The sequence below is a fragment of the Pongo abelii genome, chromosome 2, assembly GCF_028885655.2.
Source record: "Pongo abelii isolate AG06213 chromosome 2, NHGRI_mPonAbe1-v2.0_pri, whole genome shotgun sequence".
Lineage (NCBI taxonomy): Eukaryota > Metazoa > Chordata > Mammalia > Primates > Hominidae > Pongo > Pongo abelii.
Window position 1 is genome coordinate 208,801,643 of NC_085928.1, and position 18,405 is coordinate 208,820,047.

General features: G+C 45.9%; 1 protein-coding gene across 10 annotated transcripts in view; it reads right to left on the reverse strand.

Moving 5' to 3' along the window:
- RUBCN (rubicon autophagy regulator) overlaps nucleotides 1-18,405 on the reverse strand; it is a 74,559-nt gene that overhangs the window by 12,434 nt on the left and 43,720 nt on the right. For 4 of the 10 annotated variants that reach the window (XM_054551089.2, XM_054551091.2, XM_054551085.2 and 1 more), the window contains 10 exons: nucleotides 18,084-18,243; nucleotides 17,093-17,199; nucleotides 15,254-15,410; nucleotides 14,159-14,692; nucleotides 12,733-12,777; nucleotides 10,575-10,670; nucleotides 9,491-9,606; nucleotides 7,783-7,993; nucleotides 7,123-7,224; nucleotides 4,478-4,552 (listed from right to left, as the gene is read on the reverse strand). In XM_054551089.2, coding sequence (XP_054407064.2) covers nucleotides 4,478-4,552; nucleotides 7,123-7,224; nucleotides 7,783-7,993; nucleotides 9,491-9,606; nucleotides 10,575-10,670; nucleotides 12,733-12,777; nucleotides 14,159-14,692; nucleotides 15,254-15,410; nucleotides 17,093-17,199; nucleotides 18,084-18,243 — 1,603 coding nt within the window. The remainder of the gene's footprint in view (nucleotides 1-4,477; nucleotides 4,553-7,122; nucleotides 7,225-7,782; nucleotides 7,994-9,490; nucleotides 9,607-10,574; nucleotides 10,671-12,732; nucleotides 12,778-14,158; nucleotides 14,693-15,253; nucleotides 15,411-17,092; nucleotides 17,200-18,083; nucleotides 18,244-18,405) is intronic. The other 6 variants (XM_054551086.2, XM_063722396.1, XM_054551087.2 and 3 more) reach the window with 3 other exon arrangements.

Sequence of the window (18,405 nt, forward strand, 5' to 3'; positions counted from 1 at the left end):
CCATCCTGCTTTCTTTCTAGAAGATAAGGTGATACCCAACGTATCTGGGAATCCAACTTCAACAAATTTTCTGTAATTGCTGACTCAAAAGGAAACACTTCAAAATGAAGAACCCAAAGTATTCTTGTTTTATAAAGAGAAAAAAGTAATTAAAAAAGGGATGGGGGAGAAGAAACTGATTACCTTGACCTTGAATTGGATATAATTTTGAAACTTGTCAGAAAGTATAGCTCATGAACGTTCCTTTTTATCTATTATGCCAGCTATCAATTTATTGCCTTTCAACTCCAAATCTGCCCTTGTTTTTGCCTGCTCTGCAATAATGGAGCTGGACACAGAAACATTTCTCCTTTGCCAGCTGGCATGGTGTGAGGTTTTGCGGTAGAGGGCACTGGAGGGGTGCTGGAGGCAGAAGGGGTTTCTCCGGCTGGCTCTGGTTCCTCCTCTAGGCTGACTCCGGGGGAAGCACACCTTGGGCAGCTTTGCAGCAGAGTGCCAAGAGTGACGCCCTCATAAACAGCTCTCTTGGCACCTGCCGGGAGAGCTTTACAGTGAGTGCCACTGGCCTACCACCTTCCCACAGAGGGCTTTCACCAGTACCCTTGGGTTCTGATAGCACCTCCCATGGGCATCCTCCCTCAGCACCCCAGAGAACAGTTTCCTGGTGACAGCTGTTGGCATGCCACCTCCCCGTGGAGAGCATCCCCTGGCACCATCTCAGGGCAGCTCTGTGTTTCAGGGAACCACACCATCCAGCAAGCCAGGACGTCTGGATCTCAGCCTTGGGGATGTATCACTCCTTTACATTTATTCCTACCCTAGATGCTCCATCTCGGCCCCAGGGATAGTGACTGCTCCACTATCTGCTCCTCCTGTGCACCCCCCTTTTTTTTTTTTTTGAGATGAAGTTTCACTCTTGTCACCCAGGCTGGAGTGCAGTGGCATGATCTCGGCTCACTGCAACCTCCACCTCCCAGGTTCAAGCAATTCACCTGCCTCAGCCTCCAGAGTGGCTGGGATTACAGGTGCACGCCACCACACCTGACTAATTTTTGTATTTTTAGCAGAGACAGGGTTTCACCATTTTGGCCAGGCTGGTCTCAAACTCCTGACCTCAGGTGATCCGCCTGCCTCGGCCTCCCAAAGTTCTGGGATGACAGGCTGAGCCGCCACGTGTGGCTTCTCCTGTGCACTCTTGAGAGTCTTCTTTACTCCTCATGAGCCAGTTTCCCATTCCATGATTCCCACATGATAGTAGAAATAATTCTTCATATTAAACTTTCCCTATTCAAATTACTGTGTAGTTTCTGTCTCCTGATCGGAACCTGACTAGATACATCTATGCAGAAGATGAAAATTCAGGAAGAATCTACAAATGAAGATAAAGAAAAATTGATGCAGCTATAATAGAAGATGGAGATGAGGAAAAAAATAACAACAACAAAACTCTAAATCCAAAGAAGTTGAAAAGACTGTCTGAGATTGGGAGCTTAGGAAAGATATCAAACCAGCTTGGCAGACACCATCAGCAGAAGTAGATGATGTGAAAGACACAAAAGACGACGCATCACATATTGGATAACTCCATTTACATGAAGTGTCCAGAAAAGGCAAATCTACAGAGACTCAAAGACGAGCAGCTGAGTGGGGCTGGGAGTGGAGACAGGAATGCACCATAAACTGACACAAGGGACACTACTGGGGCGATGACAATGTTTTCAGGCTGGATTATGGTGATGGCTGCACAACTTGGTAAATTTACCAAAAATTGTTGAGTTGTACACTTGAAGTGGGTGAATTCTTTTTTTGTTTTTTTGAGACAGGGTCTTGCTCTGTCACCCAGGATGAAGTGCAGTGGCGTGATCATGGCTCATCACAGCCTCGACCTCCCCAGATCAAGCAATCCTCCCACCTCAGCCTCCAGAGTGCTGGGATTACAGGCATGCACCACCACACACAGCTAATTCTAGAATATGTTTTTGTAGAGATGGGGTCTCACTATGTTTCCCAGGCTGGTCTCCAACTCTTGGCCTCAAGAAATCCTCCTACCTCAAGCCTCCCAGCGTGCTGGGATTACCGACATAAACAGTCACCTGTTATGACTGTATGTATGTATGTATGATACATATGACTGTATGTATGTATGATATGCCCAGCCTCAAAAGCAGCTTTTTAATTGAAAAACATTTCACATTCTTAGTGTAAAACCTGTCATGTGTATAAAAATTTTAAAGCCCCCGAAATGGGGAAAGGAAGCATGCTAGAAAGACCAAATCAAGGCCTGCCTGGTGGTGAGAGCAGACTGGGTATGCTCTGAGGGAGAAGTGGCTGACACTCAACACATGCCCCCACAAAGGACTGGGACTAAACACACCGGAAACCAGTTAGAAAGGGAGTCAGGATAACTCCTCCTCAGGCAGGGAAGACTCATGTTAGAATCAATGACAGTCGTTCAGGAGCAGGAAAAAAAGGAACCTAATTACTTTTATTTCTCTAATCTTAAAAAAATTAAGTTGATACCATAATATTTGTACATATTGACAGGGCACATGTGATATTTTGATACATGCATACAATGTGTAATGGTCAAATCAGGGTATTTAGAATATCCATTGATTGAACATTTATCATTTCTCTGTGTTGGGAATACTTCGAATCTCTTCTAGCTATTTTGAAATACACAATATGTCAACTACAGCCATGCTACTGTGCTACTGAACACTAGGACTCAACCCTTCTAACTGTATGGTTGAACCCACTAACCAACCTCTCTTTACGCCCCAACCCACCTCCTCCCCAGCCTCTGTAACTATCACTCTCTTCTCTACCTCCATGAGATCAACTTTTTTAGCTCCCACATATGAGTGAGAACACGGGAGCTCCTGTAATATTTGTCTTTATTTCTCTAAATCTCGATCTAATCTTACATAATTATTTCAAATTCTAATGCCCAACAGTATTAACAGTTTTAATAAAAAGTTCTGGGCCTGGAGTGGTGGCTCACTTCTGTAATTCCAGCACGTTGGGAAGCCGAGGCGGGCAGATGACGAGGTCACGAGTTTGAGACCAGCCTGGCCAACATGGTGAAACCCTGTCTTTACTAAAAATACAAAAATTCCATTACTGGGTACATACCCAAAGGACTATAAATCATGTTGCTATAAAGACACATGCACGTGTATGTTTATTGCGGCATTATTCACAATAGCAAAGACTTGGAACCAACCCAAATGTCCAACAATGATAGACTGGATTAAGAAAATGTGGCACATATACACCATGGAATACTATGCAGCCACAAAAAATGATGAGTTCATGTCCTTTGTAGGGACATGGATGAAATTGGAAATCATCATTCTCAGTAAACTATCGCAAGGACAAAAAACCAAACACCGCATGTTCTCACTCATAGATGGGAATTGAACAATGAGAAAACACGGACACAGGAAGGGGAACATCACACTCCGGGGACTGTTGTGGGGTTGGGGGAGGTGGGAGGGATAGCATTAGGAGATATACCTAATGCTAAATGGCGAGTTAATGGGTGCAGCACACCAGCACGGCACATGTATACATATGTAACTGACCTGCACATTGTGCACATGTACCCTAAAACTTAAAGTATAATAATAACAAAAAAATAAAATAAAATAAAAACAAAAACAAAAACAAAAAAAAACCAAAACAAAAATTAGCCAGGTGTGGTGGCAGCTGCCTGTAGTCCCAGCTACTTGGGAAGCTGAGGCAGGAGAATTGCTTGAAACCGGAAGGCAGAGGTTGCAATGAGCCAAGACTGAGCCATTGCACTCCAGCCTGGGCAACAAGAGCGAAACTCCGTCTCAAAAAAAATACAAAAGTTCTGAGTTTTGTTGTTGTTTTTGTGTTTTAAAGCCATTCTGAGTAGAAAACTGCTACTTTCTTTCAATTAACCTCACCTACAGGAAACCTACTTGTTTGGATCACAAAGCAAGAACAAACATCTACAGCAGTAAATCCTACTTGTACACAAAGTACCCAGAAGAGATGGCTTTCTAAAAGTTGGCTCTGCAAATTCAAAGTTCTAAAGAGACAGTAAGCTTCATACCATTCTATCCTACTTTTGCTGTCTGAATGTGTGGCAGGAGCTTAGGTATAGGTTTGAACTAAAATTCTTCATCTAACTATTCCTTTCTAAACTGTCCACTACCTCCATCAGTCACAATGGCCACTAAATCTAAATTTATCACTGTAGGGAAGGATCACCAAGGACAAACTTGATGAGGAAGATTGCTGGGGTCACATGAGGAGGAATCGTTGAGTATCTGAATTGTTCCTGGCTTGTTGTTCTGACTTAGCTCCAGTTTCTTCCAACTAGTTCTCCAGCCCCTACGGTCCTTGTAACCTTGACAGTGATCACATGATTAAGTACATACGAAAGCTGATGCAACATTCTCACACATGCATCTACAAGCACATCCACGCTTGCAAGGGAGGCTACCTGAGAACATCGAGGCCAGTGACACTGACAGTCCGTCCTTTGACATGTGAGTCAGGTTAGATCCTTCGCTACCATCTGTGTAATAATGATGATAAAAGGGGGCCCTTAGTATTCCAGCAGGAAATAAACTAATATTCTATACCATATGTTCCTGGAATCAAAACTTGCCATTTACTCCCAAACATGAAATGGCGTTTAGGAACTTGCATCCTTGGGTAGGTGCTCACTCTAGCTTGGAGGAGAGTTACTGCTACTTCCTACGCCAAGCCCAGCCTCAAGGACCTCCTACGGCAGTGGTTCTCAGCCACGGGTGATTATGGCAGTGACGGAGGCATTTCTGATTGTCTTGATATTGGGGAGGGGTTACCACTGGCATCTAGTAGGTAGAGGCTAGGAATGACGCTAAACATCTTACAGTCCACAGCCCAATCCCTCACAGCAAAGAATGATCTGGCCCACGGGTTAGAAAACCCCAGCCTAAGGTCTTTTCCTTTAAGGATTTCTGTTCTGAATTGACTAGAGAATTAGCTGATTGAACATCTCCTCAGGGCCCACAACCGCAGCAACAGTTTCTAACAGGAGTATGCTTTGGGCCCCTCTCTCGGCAGGCTCCTTACAGACTGCACAGCTTCCCGGATCCCTGCTTTGCTGCAGAAAACAGATGTGGTAGTCAAGTGGACGGATCTGAATTTACCTCACTATTCTCCTCCTGAAATTCTGACTGCTGATCCTGGGAGCGAGGTCAGACCCTCTTTCTTTTTTTTAATTAGGAGATGAAGTCAATCACAGACTATGGTGTAACAGAAAATAGATATTTTGTCTTTGTCTCCAGTTCCTGGTGAGAATTCCTAAAATTCTTGGAATTTCTTGAATCATTCAAGAAATTATTCAAAAGACGCCCCTTTCAATCATACCTGAGTTTATGCTAATGAGGAGACTCCTGGGAGGCCCCTAGATAGACAGCTTCACAACTGGGGGCAATTGGGGGCTATCAAAAGAACCAACCATGTCATTAGAGGGTTGGAGCTTTTACTCCCCCATCACCTCCAGGGAGGGGAGAGGGACTGAAGACTGAGCCCAGTCACCAGTGGCTGATGACTTAATCAATGGTGCCTACATAATGAAACTTCAATAAAAACTTGAACAATGATGTCCAGGCTTCCTGGTTGGCGAACACATCAATGCACCTGGGAGGGTGGTGCCCCCAGACACCATGGGGGCAGGAGGAGTTCCTGTGCTCGTGATCTCTTCCTTAGTCCCTATGTACTTCTTCATGTGGCTGCTCATTTGGATCCTTTACAACAGGCTCTAATCATAAGCTTTCCCAAGTTCTGGGCATCATTCAAGCAAATTATCCCACCTGGGGGAAGGGGTCATGGGAATCTCTGAATTTGTAGTCAGCCTACAAGCAGAAGGGCAGGTAGCTTGGTGACCTGTGTCTGGCATCTGAAGCGGAAGTAATCTCACAGGACTGTAGCTGCAGGATCCGTGCTAACTCCAGGTAGTTAGTGTCAGAGCTAAATTGTAAGTCACCCAGTTGATGGTGGAGAATTGGAGAGGAGTTGGAAAATCACATACAAACAAACAACCAAACATACAAACAAACAAAAGGAGTTTTAAATGACTACCTATTGTTGTCATACATAGAAATCAGAGACATTAAGGAGAACATAGAAGGAAGACTTCCTGAATAGCTCGAAAATGTGTGAAAAAACGGAGTTTCTGAATGGGAAGAAACGTGTGGTTCCTCCATCTGGAGGCCTGTGCAGGCGAATGGGCTCTCTAGATTGTGTAAACAGGAAATCAAAGCCTCTTGCAACACAAGATCTATCTGTCATCACATTACGTTATAATGGAGAATTATAGATACAGTTCACCTCTGTCTACATACACAATGTTGTAACAGAGAATTATAGATACCATTCACTTCAGTAAGGAAACTACTCTTGGTTTCACCCATGAAGGAAGAGCGTTTGTCCCTGAACTGTTTTTTCGTTTGTGTGTTTGTTTTGCTGATGGGAACTTGAGGAAATCTATGATTTGCAGGAATGGGACATTAACCTGATTTAACACAACTGCCTTCTCAGACTGGAACCCCATTGTTCCTCTATGCTGATACTTCCACCTCCTCCACCACCACCACCAACAGAGTCTGTGACTGTGCTGAGCAGTGAGCACCGACCGCAAGGGCAGAAATTCAAGCTCTACTTTGTAAACCTGATTTTTTTCCTCTTTTGTCCCCCTGCCCCCAATGATTCTTTTTGTCCTTTTCGCTTTTGAACACTCTGAAACAATTTCAGTTGTGTTATGGAACCCAAGAGAATAGGATTCTAATTTCACGTGGTATGGACCAGCCCTACGAGCTGAAAGGAGGAGTCAGAGTGGGAACCCAAGAGAAAGACACCACTGAGGAGGACACGTCAGGGTGACATCAACGAGCAGCCACTCCACCTGGAACACCTGTTTCCAGTGTTCTTCCCTACTGAAACTGTGAAGGGGTTTTGTTTTTAAGAAGGCTGTCCCTTACAATAGCTAACAACAATCCATAATGAAGATCTTCTATTTAGGAAACACTTCGCAGCTTATCATTCTAAATGGAAAGAAATGGAATAAAAGTTCCCTTGTAACAAAGTGTCACTTCTTACCTTGGATTTCAAATTCATCAACCTCATCAGCAGAGCCAGAGTCAGAGAACTGTGCCGAATCGCGTGAGCTGAACTGCGAGCTGCTGGAGGTGACTCGAAAGCCTGTTATGTTTAAAAACAAAAAGGAATAAACAGGGCAGAAAGAGGTCTTCTTGTCCTTCCAGTGTCACAATAAAAGGGACCTGATATGACCTCAACAGAGAGAAATGGAAACTTTCCCTTTAGAAAGTTTCAAGTAAATAGAAGGTACTATCTGGGAAGCAAATCTGGGAGCAGTGTTCTTAGGTCTCCTCATATCAGAAAGCTATTTTGGAAGGGAGCTATTCCTTTATTTATATATATACATATATATATTTAGAGCTGGAGTTTCACCATTTGGCCAGGCAGGTCTCGAACTCCTGGCCTCAAGTGATCCACCCGCCTCGGCCTCCCAAAGTGCTGGGATTCCAGGCGTGAGCCACTCTGCCTGGCCTGGAAGGCAGGTATTTCTGATGTAGGAAACGGAGAGACTCTAGGATGAGTATTCCTAGCATGGTAGAAAAAAAGTAGGACTACATAGAAATATCTTTCTGACAGCAGAGGAACCACTGGTTTGGGCACCAGGCCTTATGCTGAAGCTGGGAAAATGTGGGGACAGAAGTGTTCACAGGCTCCACTGACTTCCGTGCTCAGCCTCCTGGTACATGGGGAGCAGGTTCTTGGTGCGGATTTGCTGGCGCCGAAGGCGGATCTTCTGCTTCAGCTCCTGGATCTCTCTATCACTGTCTTCCTCTTCCACTTCCTCCTCCTCTAGGCACTGGCTCATCATGTTGCACTTCATTAGCTCGATGGCAGCAATTAAGGACTCTGAGATGCTGAAGTGGGCATTCTCCTGGCGGAAGGAGAGCACCAAACAGGCAAAGGGTTAGAAGTATTGAATGACATACTCATTATAATGTGGAAAGGGGAGTTTCCAAGATAGGAACTGTTCCTGCCAAAAACACCCTGGAGAAATGGACATTTCTACTACGAGGAAAGCTGATGGCTGGAAAACCTATTCTAGGTTTTCTTCACTCTCTTACTTTGCCAAGCCTGTCCCTTCCTGTCTCATTTCTACATAAAAATATGATAGAGAAGAGGCCCAGGATTTCAATCAGGTTCTTTCCCAAAATCATACACCTGTACACAAAATATTAAGGTAAATGCTATGTCTCAAGATAAAAGTGCTTTGTAGTCTTAAAATGCTACACAGATGTCATTTATTGCTTATCTGAGCCTTAGAACAAAAGATAGAACTTGATTCTGGAAACAGTATTTACCTAAGGTGCCAGAATCAAGGGAACCGCAATCATGCAGCAAAAACAATGCTGCCAGACGCAGCAGCTCACACCTGTGAATCCCAGCACTCTGGGAGGCCAAGCCCAGGAGTTCAAGACCCCAGACGCAGGGGCTCGCACCTGTGAATCCCAGCACTCTGGGAGGCCAAGCCCAGGAGTTCAAGACCCCAGACGCAGGGGCTCGCACCTGTGAATCCCAGCACTCTGGGAGGCCAAGCCCAGGAGTTCAAGACCCCAGATGCAGGGGCTCGCACCTGTGAATCCCAGCACTCTGGGAGGCCAAGCCCAGGAGTTCAAGACCCCAGACGCAGGGGCTCGCACCTGTGAATCCCAGCACTCTGGGAGGCCAAGCCCAGGAGTTCAAGACCCCAGATGCAGGGGCTCGCACCTGTGAATCCCAGCACTCTGGGAGGCCAAGCCCAGGAGTTCAAGACCCCAGACGCAGGGGCTCGCACCTGTGAATCCCAGCATTCTGGGAGGCCAAGCCCAGGAGTTCAAGACCCCAGACGCAGGGGCTCGCACCTGTTAATCCCAGCACTTTGGGAGGCCAAGCCCAGGAGTCCAAGACCAGCTTGGGCAACACAGGGAGACCCTCCATCTCTACAAAAAAATAAAAAAAATAGCCAGGTGTGGTGGCGCATGTTTGTAGTCCCAGCTACTCGGGAGGCTGAGGCGGGAGGATTGCTCGAGCCCAGGAATTTGAGGCTGTAGTGAGCCATGACCGTGACACTGCACTCCAGCTTAGGTGACAGAGCAAGACTCTTGTCTCAAAAAAACAAAAACACACACACAAACTTGATGCTTCTCTGCCCAGGTTGGCTTCTAAGATAAAATCGCTAATATTTTGGACTCAGTGAGGGGCACATGCTCCCTGCAGAGTTCCTCAGAAACAGAACTTGCTGAGCTTCCCTTTACTGTGAACTTATCTTTACTGTAATCTATACCCAAGTCACTGCTAGATCCCCAAAACCTCATCAGAACAAATGGCACCACAGACCTTCAGACCCAATCTCCCAACTCATGAGCTCTTCATGAGGCCCTCGATTTCCCACCTTTTCCAGGTCGGCACAGCTGCCGAAGTCTTGCTCAGAGAGGTAGCTGATGAGGGACTGTCCTTCTGATGGTCTTCGGAACATGCCTTCCCCTGAGCACAGGTACCGACCACCTTCTGTGGGAAACGGAATGTGAATGAAACAGCCAAGCTTCTTCAGGAAGTCTTAAGCTTTTATCATTAAAGATGCTCCCAAGTCTTCCCAGGTAACTGGGAATTAGACGTTGGAAGAAGATGTCTACCTTCTAAAAGAATTTCTTGCACTTTGCGAGGCCAAGGCGGGTGGATCGCAAGGTCAGGAGTTTGAGACCAGCCTGGCCAACATGGTGAAACCCCATCTCTACTAAAAATACAAAAATCAGCTGGGCATGGTGGCACATGCCTGTAATCCCAGCTACTCAGGAGGCTGAGGCAGAAGAATCATCTGAACCCGGGAGGTGGAGGTTGCAGTGAGCCAAGATCGTGCCACTGCATTCCAGCCTGGGCAACAAGAGCAAAACTCTGTCTCAAAAAAAAAAAAAAAAAAAAAGAATTTCTTGGACTCTTAGAATCCCAGAGCACTAAGCCTCTTGGTTGGAAAACGGTGGAATAAACAGAGAGAATCCCTCTGCCATCTAAAATTAAAGAGAACATGCCCTTCCTTGTACCATACAATAAAGAAAAAACAAAATAAAAATGTAGAACTTTGGGCTGGGAGGCAGAAAAGGACACAAATGGCTTCCTCCTCTGCATGATTTCCACGTAGAGTCTGTCTGCTGGTTACTAAGCCCAGATACTCTAAGGCCTCTTTTCAAGGTCCATCTCATCCACTCAGAGAGCCATTCCATCTGGATCAGCCGACGTACCCGGTGCCAACACCCAACGCATAAGAGAGGGTGGGACCCCCAAGTCAGAGAGGAGCAAGAGAAATGGCAGAGCAGTGTGATTTCTAGCACAGGGGTTAAAAATGACAAAAGAGTGACTGAGACTGTAACAGTGTGTACCCTCTGGAGAGCTGAGATGAACCCCAAAACTCAGAGCTTAGCAGGCACAAGGGGTGAGCAGAGAAAAGACACAATTTTAGCCCTGGCCTTCCTAGTACTCACCATATTCCATGTACAGAGAGCTGGGTGTGCTGACTTCACTGCTTTGACCAGAGTAGGGCACAGGGCCTCTCAACTTCGCCTTATCATTGCAGGATTCTAATGACGATGACCACCAGCAAGTAAAAACACATACGAAATGAGCAACAGATACATTCCCAACTTTGGAGTTTCAACATTTAACTGCACCCCTTCCCAAAGCCCTCCCAAAGCAGGAGAGAGGTGGCACACCAACGGAACAGCCCAAGGGTACAGAAACACAGGGAGGGAAGGAGATGGCAGGTCAGTACATTCTAAGTGGAAAAGAAGAAACGTGATCCAGAATGGGGCAACATAAAGGAAAGAATCAAATCAAAATGGATTCATGGAATTTGCTTCTCTTTCCTTACATCTTTTAACCAAACATTACAGGAATATCAGCTGATTCCTATCCTCTTGACAAACCAATTTAGAAAAGTCTTTAGATGGTAAAACAAAGACAAGTGCATTGAAACTTTTCTGACATCTTGACATTAGGTTTTAAAGTAACATCAGAAGATTTACTGATTTAAGCAAGGGGCTCCGTTACAGGGCTCGGCCTGGCCTTACTGAAGAAGGGAGGGAGGGAAGGCTGGCGAGACAGACAATGCCTGGGACAGCAAGAGCGAGAGCTGGGAGGGAGAACAGTAGCAGGCAGCGTTCGCAGGAATGAGAAACTGATATTCTTCACAAGGAAACACAACATTTCCAGGACCACAGAAGGAAGAACAGGTGGAAGAACAGGTGGAAAAGCAGGTGGGTGCTTGAAAATGAGCAGGATGCTGTGGGAGAGTGAATGACTGAGCTGCATCTAACCCATTTCCCCAACAGATGTTACCAACTGCTCCTCTCACAAAAAATGCTACTCTGTGCAAGAGACAATTTTGTGTTCTTCTTGGGCCTCAAAGGCTTCTGGTAGCCCTGGCTGTGGGCTCTGTTCCTTCCTACTGAACTGAGGACAAACTAGTAGTTGCCACGATGCCTTGGTAAAAAACCATGACATGACTTGGAAGGGACCTTCAAGATTCCCAAACAGCACACAACACAAACTCCACCATGACCTTAACCTCTTTACAACATGTGGCCATTCAGCCTTTACTTACTGAGTTCACTACCTCCTAATGCCACCATTTAACTAATTCTTAGAATTCCCTTACACTCACTTGTTATCTGCCTTCTTACAATTTCTTATCTCCTTAAGAAGAACGCTATTCTAAATGATGGTCCTACAGAATTTATTCCTCTTTAACCATCTGTTTTCCAAGCTAACATACCCAATGGCCTCACCCACTTCCAGGAAGCCACGGCTTTCAGCCCTCTCTCACTACTGTGCCTTGCAGACACATTCCAGTGTTCATCTCCATGAATCATGGTACCCAGGATGGAACACAAATCTCAGTTTGAATACCACCATGAACACCAAGGAAACAGACTGAAATCACTAGAAAAATCCTATGCAATAGCTGGAATGGGGTGCAGGGATTTATAGGGAAATGAAAACAGGTGAAAGAAAAAGGAAACGGAACTGCAGGAGAGGGAAAAAAACAAAAAAACAAACAAAAAAAAACAAACATGCAAGTATATCTAAGACCACAGAAAGGGGATAAAATACATTCTGGTGTTAATTCAAGGAAAATGAAGTAATCCATAGGAAGTACTCAGTTATAAGAAAAATTCTGGGCCGGGTGTGGTGGATCACACCTGCAATCCCAGCACTCGGGAAGCCAAGGCAGGAAGATCACTTGAAGCCAGGAGTTCAAGACCAACCTGGGCAACACGGTGAAATCCTGTCTCTAAAAAAAAAAAAAGTAAAAAAATTTTAAAAAAGAAAAAAAAGTCTGCCACTCATTCATCATGATGCCTCAGACAAATAGCAGGCCTCAGTTTCACCTTTGGGCAAAACTGAATTGATAAGTCTTGACTCTGCCTCCCAGAAGCTGTTGAGAGATTGAACGAGGCATTTGGAATTGTGTGTAGAAAACACATCATATGAAATACTGGTATCATTTTATAGACAGTTCCAAGCATCACAACAAGACCAGGCTAGCCAGACTTGATTTGACACCAGACTGAAGGAGGTTCTGAACTAAGAAAGGTGGTCACAGAGCAGAACAAAGAGGAGGTGGAGGACCGATTCCCAAACCTGCAATGGGATCTTCAACTATAATGGTGATATTCCTGGGGCCTCCTGCAGGTAGACAGACAGGTGCAGAGGAGAGTCCAGATAGAGCAATGAGAATAGAGAGAGAGAAAAAAAGTGTCCTAAATTTTACCCAGCAGAAGTGGGGATGGAACTCCCAAGAGGAAACCCCAGTTGTGAAGGATGGATGGCTTGTCCAAGAAGCTGCGTGTGACCCACATTTCCTCAGATCCTTCTGCACACATTTTCGCTGGCTCCCTTTTTCCACGGCAGGATTCCACTGGAATCCATATGGATTCAAGAATGGGGCGGGAAAGTTTTACATGCTCAAAGGCCAGTGGCTTGGAGTACGGCAGACATCAGGCCTGCAGCAGGAGATGTGAAGTGAGGGTCCAGCCCACTCATCTTCACATCTAAGAAAGCTCATGGGAAGACAGGCTTTGATTTGGAGATTCTTCTCCTCAAGATTTCCAACAAGTTAAATCACATTCTTGAGGGAAAACAAAGACAAAAGTTTGTAATTCTGAAGGTTTCAGATGAGGGCCTTAGCTCTCACCTTTCCAGAAATTACAAAGAGAAAGCAATGCTATCTCCAGTTGCTAAAGAAAACTCCCCTTTTTTTTAGGTCCTTGAATTTTTCACATTTTATTTTTACATTTTATGTCTGGGGCTTTCCTGACCCAGAATGGCTTTGAGCACCAAGCTCCATGCTATACTTCCTCTTATGGAGACCCTACTACAAACAAAACCCAACCAAAGCCTGCTGGATACCACAAGCCAGGAAGGATGATGGCAGGGAGATGGCAAAAGCAAGGAGCCCCACCTTCCCCACGAGTAGGCTGCCCCTGCTATCAGATGGTGTTTGGGGAGGGAGGTCCCAGCCGCCAGGGCCTCCTTATCTGACTGCCTCTCAGCCTGAATCAGTGATGCGGCCGTCAGCCCCACCTACTCAGCTGCTGGATTGCATCACCCTACACTCACTATAGCCTTCGTTTTAATTAGAAACCCCAGTATCTCTCTGCCTCTCTCACATTGGTATTATTACACCCTGGCCAAACTTCTAAGACGTCACAGGAAATGACAGAACTTAATGGGATTATTTTTAAAGCTCAATAATACTTTCCCCAATCCAAGAGATACTTTGAAAACTCGCACTGTGATGAGTCACGCTATCCTCTGATGTTACCAAACTAGTAAAGAATCCAGGAAAACATTTAATATTAGCAACGTATAAAGAAACAAACATAAATAGACTTAGAGATTTTGAGTCTTGGTATTTCGTTATAAACTTCTTTCATTACAAAACAAGATGTCATATCATCAGAAACAGAACATCTCTTTCTGCCATCTGAAAAGTCCCCATAACAAGCCCTCTCTTACTCTCAATTCAGGGTCATCTTGCTAACTAGCAGCTGGTGTTCCTCATTACCTGGAGCTCCTCTGGAGGCGATGCTGGTATCTGAATGGGAGCGAATATGGCTTTTCTTTGCCCCACTGGTGACGGTGAGTGTCTGCCCCTCTGAGAAGCTGGACCTGCGGAGGACACTGGACAGCTGGCTCTCCCCACCTCCCTCCTGGTCCCCTAAGGAAGAAGCAGCAGAATCTGGCTTCTGGGAGCTGCTGGAGGAGAACAAATTGGAACTGCTGCTCTCGGCATTGCTGCTGTGACTCTGACAGCTGGCAGTCCGGCCTCGGGGGTCCAAGTTGCCAATGGCCAGGTACTCAGGCCCCTCACTAGCATCACCTGGGGAATCATTCTGGCTGCTGACCCAGGATGGCTCTATGGGGCTGGTCAGAGTACTGGAGCTCATTTCATTTGGGGTCAAAGGGGAATCCCTGGCTAGTGCAGAGACTGAAACTGGGGGGGCTTGGATGGTTTGATCCTCTGCTGGTGAGACGTGCCCTCTGCTTTCTTGTGGTTTCCGGGGAGGGCCAGAGAGTGAAAAGGAAGTAGATCTTCTCTCTAGAATATAAAAGGAAATGGTAAGGGGAGCAGGTGAGGTGGAATCCTGCAGTATGTATGAAGGACTAGGTGACCAGGACATACGATGTCACCTCAGAAACGGCAAGTCAAATAAAGTATAAAATTATTTAGAAGCAGCTAAGTCAAGAGTATGGGCTCCTGAGACAGTGCTTTATTGCTTATTAGTATGCATTCCTCATCTGAAAAATCAGCACTAAGAGGACTGTTTGAAGGCTCAAATGGGATAACACATACAAACTGAACACAACAGAGCCTAGTACATGATTGGCAATCATTCAATGTTAGCTAGTATTGAAATGCCTTCTTGGCAATGTGGATTAGAAACCCAGGGGAATCTACAAACATCTTTCTCTTCTGTTACTTCATGATTCTATTGAATTATTTCAAGCTAGTCACTATATAACTTGTAAAGATGTCCCTTATTAAGAAAAACTGTACCAACCCAAAGCTCAATTTTCCAAGCCTATGAGCAACCACAAAGTCTTCTTACTTTCCAGGGCTGGGGATAAATGTAATGACCACTTTTTCCTGTCCCCATACCTGAGCCATTGCTGGGCACGGATTGGTGGAGGCTAGAGAAGGACCCAAAGTAGGAATGCTGAGCATAGCTGGTTGGAGGGGTGTATGTGGAACTGGGCAGGGCTGTCAGGCTCTGGCTCTTTGTCACCAGGAGTGGGCTCTCGTGTTTTCTGGCAAACTAAAAAGCAAAACAAAACCAAAAAATGTGTCAGAGTTAAGGACAAAGGGCCTCAGAGTGGGGGCAATGCAGTACTGCAGAAATGCCGTAGAAGCTACCTTTGCAGTAGGCCTGGACTTTAGCCAGAGCCTGTAGATACAACAAGGCTATCTTCTACTATAGTATGTAATTTACAACTGTGAAACCACAGCATCTGCACTGGAATCCTTCCAGGTGTTAAACCAGGAGTACTTTACTACAGAGGCAGCACAACAAAGTGCTTATGTGGAATCAGAAGTCAGACAGACTAGGGTTCAAATCCAGGCCCTGACACTTATCAGCTATTTGATCCAAACTTTGGACCACGTATCTACTCTGTGCCTCAGCAGCCTCCTTTATAAAATGAGATCAATGCCCACTTCACAGGGTTATGAAGATTCAATGAGATGATACATTTATCATACATAGCACCATGCCTGGCACATAGAAAGTATTGAATGGATAGTAACCAACAATCAAAATTAAATGAATCAGGCCGGGCACAGTGCCTCACGCCTGTAATCACAGCACTTCGGGAGGCCAAGGCGGGTGGATCACTTGAGGTCAGGAGATTGAGACCAACCTGGCCAACATGGTGAAACCCTGTCCCTACTAAAAATACAAAAATTAGCCGGGCGTGGTGGCGTGCACCTATAATCCCAGCTACTCGGGAGGCTGAGACAGGGGAAACACTTGAAACCGGGAGGCGGAGGCTGCAGTGAGCCGAGATCATGACACTGCACTCCAGCCTGGGCAACAAAGTAAAGACTCTGTCTCAAAAAAAAAAAAAAAAAAAAAAAAAAAAAAAAAATTAATTAATTAATTAACAGAATCTGGAGAGATAGGGGATCTGCTTCTCTAAGAAGTGGGGACTCTTGATTCCATTCTAGCTAAGGCACTGACTGGAGTATTAGTGATGGGATAAGTTAATTTTAGGCAACAAATTTTCTTTGTACTATAAAATTTTCTTTACATCAAAGAAAAAAACATGAAAAAACTGACCCCGTGTAACATTAAGCTATGCCAGGTCTGACACTAAACCCTACCTGATTCAGAACCATCCCTCTTTTCCCCAGATCTTTGTCAAGGCTTGGTATCCTTTGTCAAAAGATACCACAGGTTTAACAAAATCTACCTCCCCACTCCCCAGCTTAGGTCTACTAAGCACAAGACCTAAGCCTAGACTTTTACTTCAATAAGTACTTAACGGTACCTCCCCTTCTCCAAGCATTTTAAATGAAAGCCGGCAGGGCGCGGTGGCTCAGGCCTCTAATCCCAGCATTTTGGGAGGCCGAGGCGGGAGGATCACGAGGTCAGGAGATCGAGACCATCCTGGCTAACATGGTGAAACTCTGTCTCTGCTAAAAATACAAAAAAATAGCTGGGTGTGGCAGTGGGCGCCTGTAATCCCAGCTACTCGGGAGACTGAGGCACAAGAATCGCCTGAACCCAGAGATAGAGGTTGCAGTGAGCCGAGATTGCGCCACTGCACTCCAGCCTGGGCAACAGAGTGAGACTCTGCCTCAAAAAAAAAAAAAAAAAAAAAATGCAAGCCTTTTAGCTCACAAAAATGGCTAAGTGAAAAACAGTTTGCTGTAGAGGGTTACATCCTGTTGAGCTCCAGGGACCCAGCAGAGACGTGGATAATTCCTTGTCCCCTTTACCATGGACGCGTCGATCTGAGCCAGGAGGCGGGGGTTGTTCTGTTCCACTGCTTCCAGGCACTGCAGCATGGCCGTGACGTGAGCGTCACTTAGCAGGAAGGCAGCATCTGGGGAGAGAAAAGCTGCCACAGTGATAGAGCCCAACAGGGGGGCCTTGAGAGAAGCCTGAGGAAGGAGAAAGGGAGAGGTAAGGATGAATGAGGGGGAGGGTGAAGGCAGATCAGAAACAAAGTAGAGGAGAGGCTGAAGAACGCGAGGTGCAGCAAAGTGGCCGGGACAAGAGGCTTCAACGTCAGAAAAATCCAGATTTGAATCCTGGCTCTGAGTGACTTTGGCCAAGTCGCCTAACCTCCTGGAGCCCTGTGGATTGGAAACAGTAGCACCAATGCCCAACTCTCGGGGCTGTTGTGAAGACACTGGGCAGCAGTGATGGGCACGCAGGAAACTCCTGGTAAATGGTGGCTATTCTTACGGTTTGTGTGTGTGGCCGTAGGGGACGACCTTAACATAAAGTTGGATTATGTCTTACTTGGGAGGTGAGAGGTAAGTCTGGATATATGTTTCTGAGTAGAATCCCTATGGTATCAAGTGAAAAACAGGAGGCCCTGCCGGGCGTGGTGGTCACACCTCTAATCCCAGCACTTTGGGAGGCCGAAGCAGGCAGATCACCTGAGGTCGGGAGTTCGAGACCTGCCTGACCAACATGGAGAAACCCCATCTCTACTAAAATTACAAAATTAGCTGGACGTGGTGGCACATGCCGGTAATCCCAGCTACTTGGGAGGCTGAGGCAGGAGAATCGCTTGAACCCAGGAGGCGGAGGTTGCAGTGAGCCGAGATCACGGCATTGCACTCCAGCCTGGGTGACAACAGCGAAACTCCATCTCAAAAAAAAGAAAAATAGGAGGCCCTGGTAGTAGAGGGATAGAGGATAGTGAGGTGGGTGACAACGAGGAAGCACAGATGACAGTCCTAAGTGGCCTCCACCCACCTGTGTAGAATTTTCTGATATACTCTCTATCCCCGAGCAGGGGCCGGAGCTGGGCTGAGAGGCAGTGGTACTGCAGGCTGTGCTGCAGCCACAACTCGGCAACAGCATGTTCACTCACACCATCAGCACTGCTCTGGCCGTTCTCGTGCAAGCTGATGAACTGGGAAGCAAAGGGGTATGAGTCAAAACACACATCCTGGTAGATACAGCAAGAGTGAGGCCTAATGACCTGAGAACTAAATTGAGACAGGTAAGGGAAATGCTTTGAAAGGCTTCACCCTGGGTCCCATGTAAGCAGGCTTTTTTGAAAATAACAAAACTT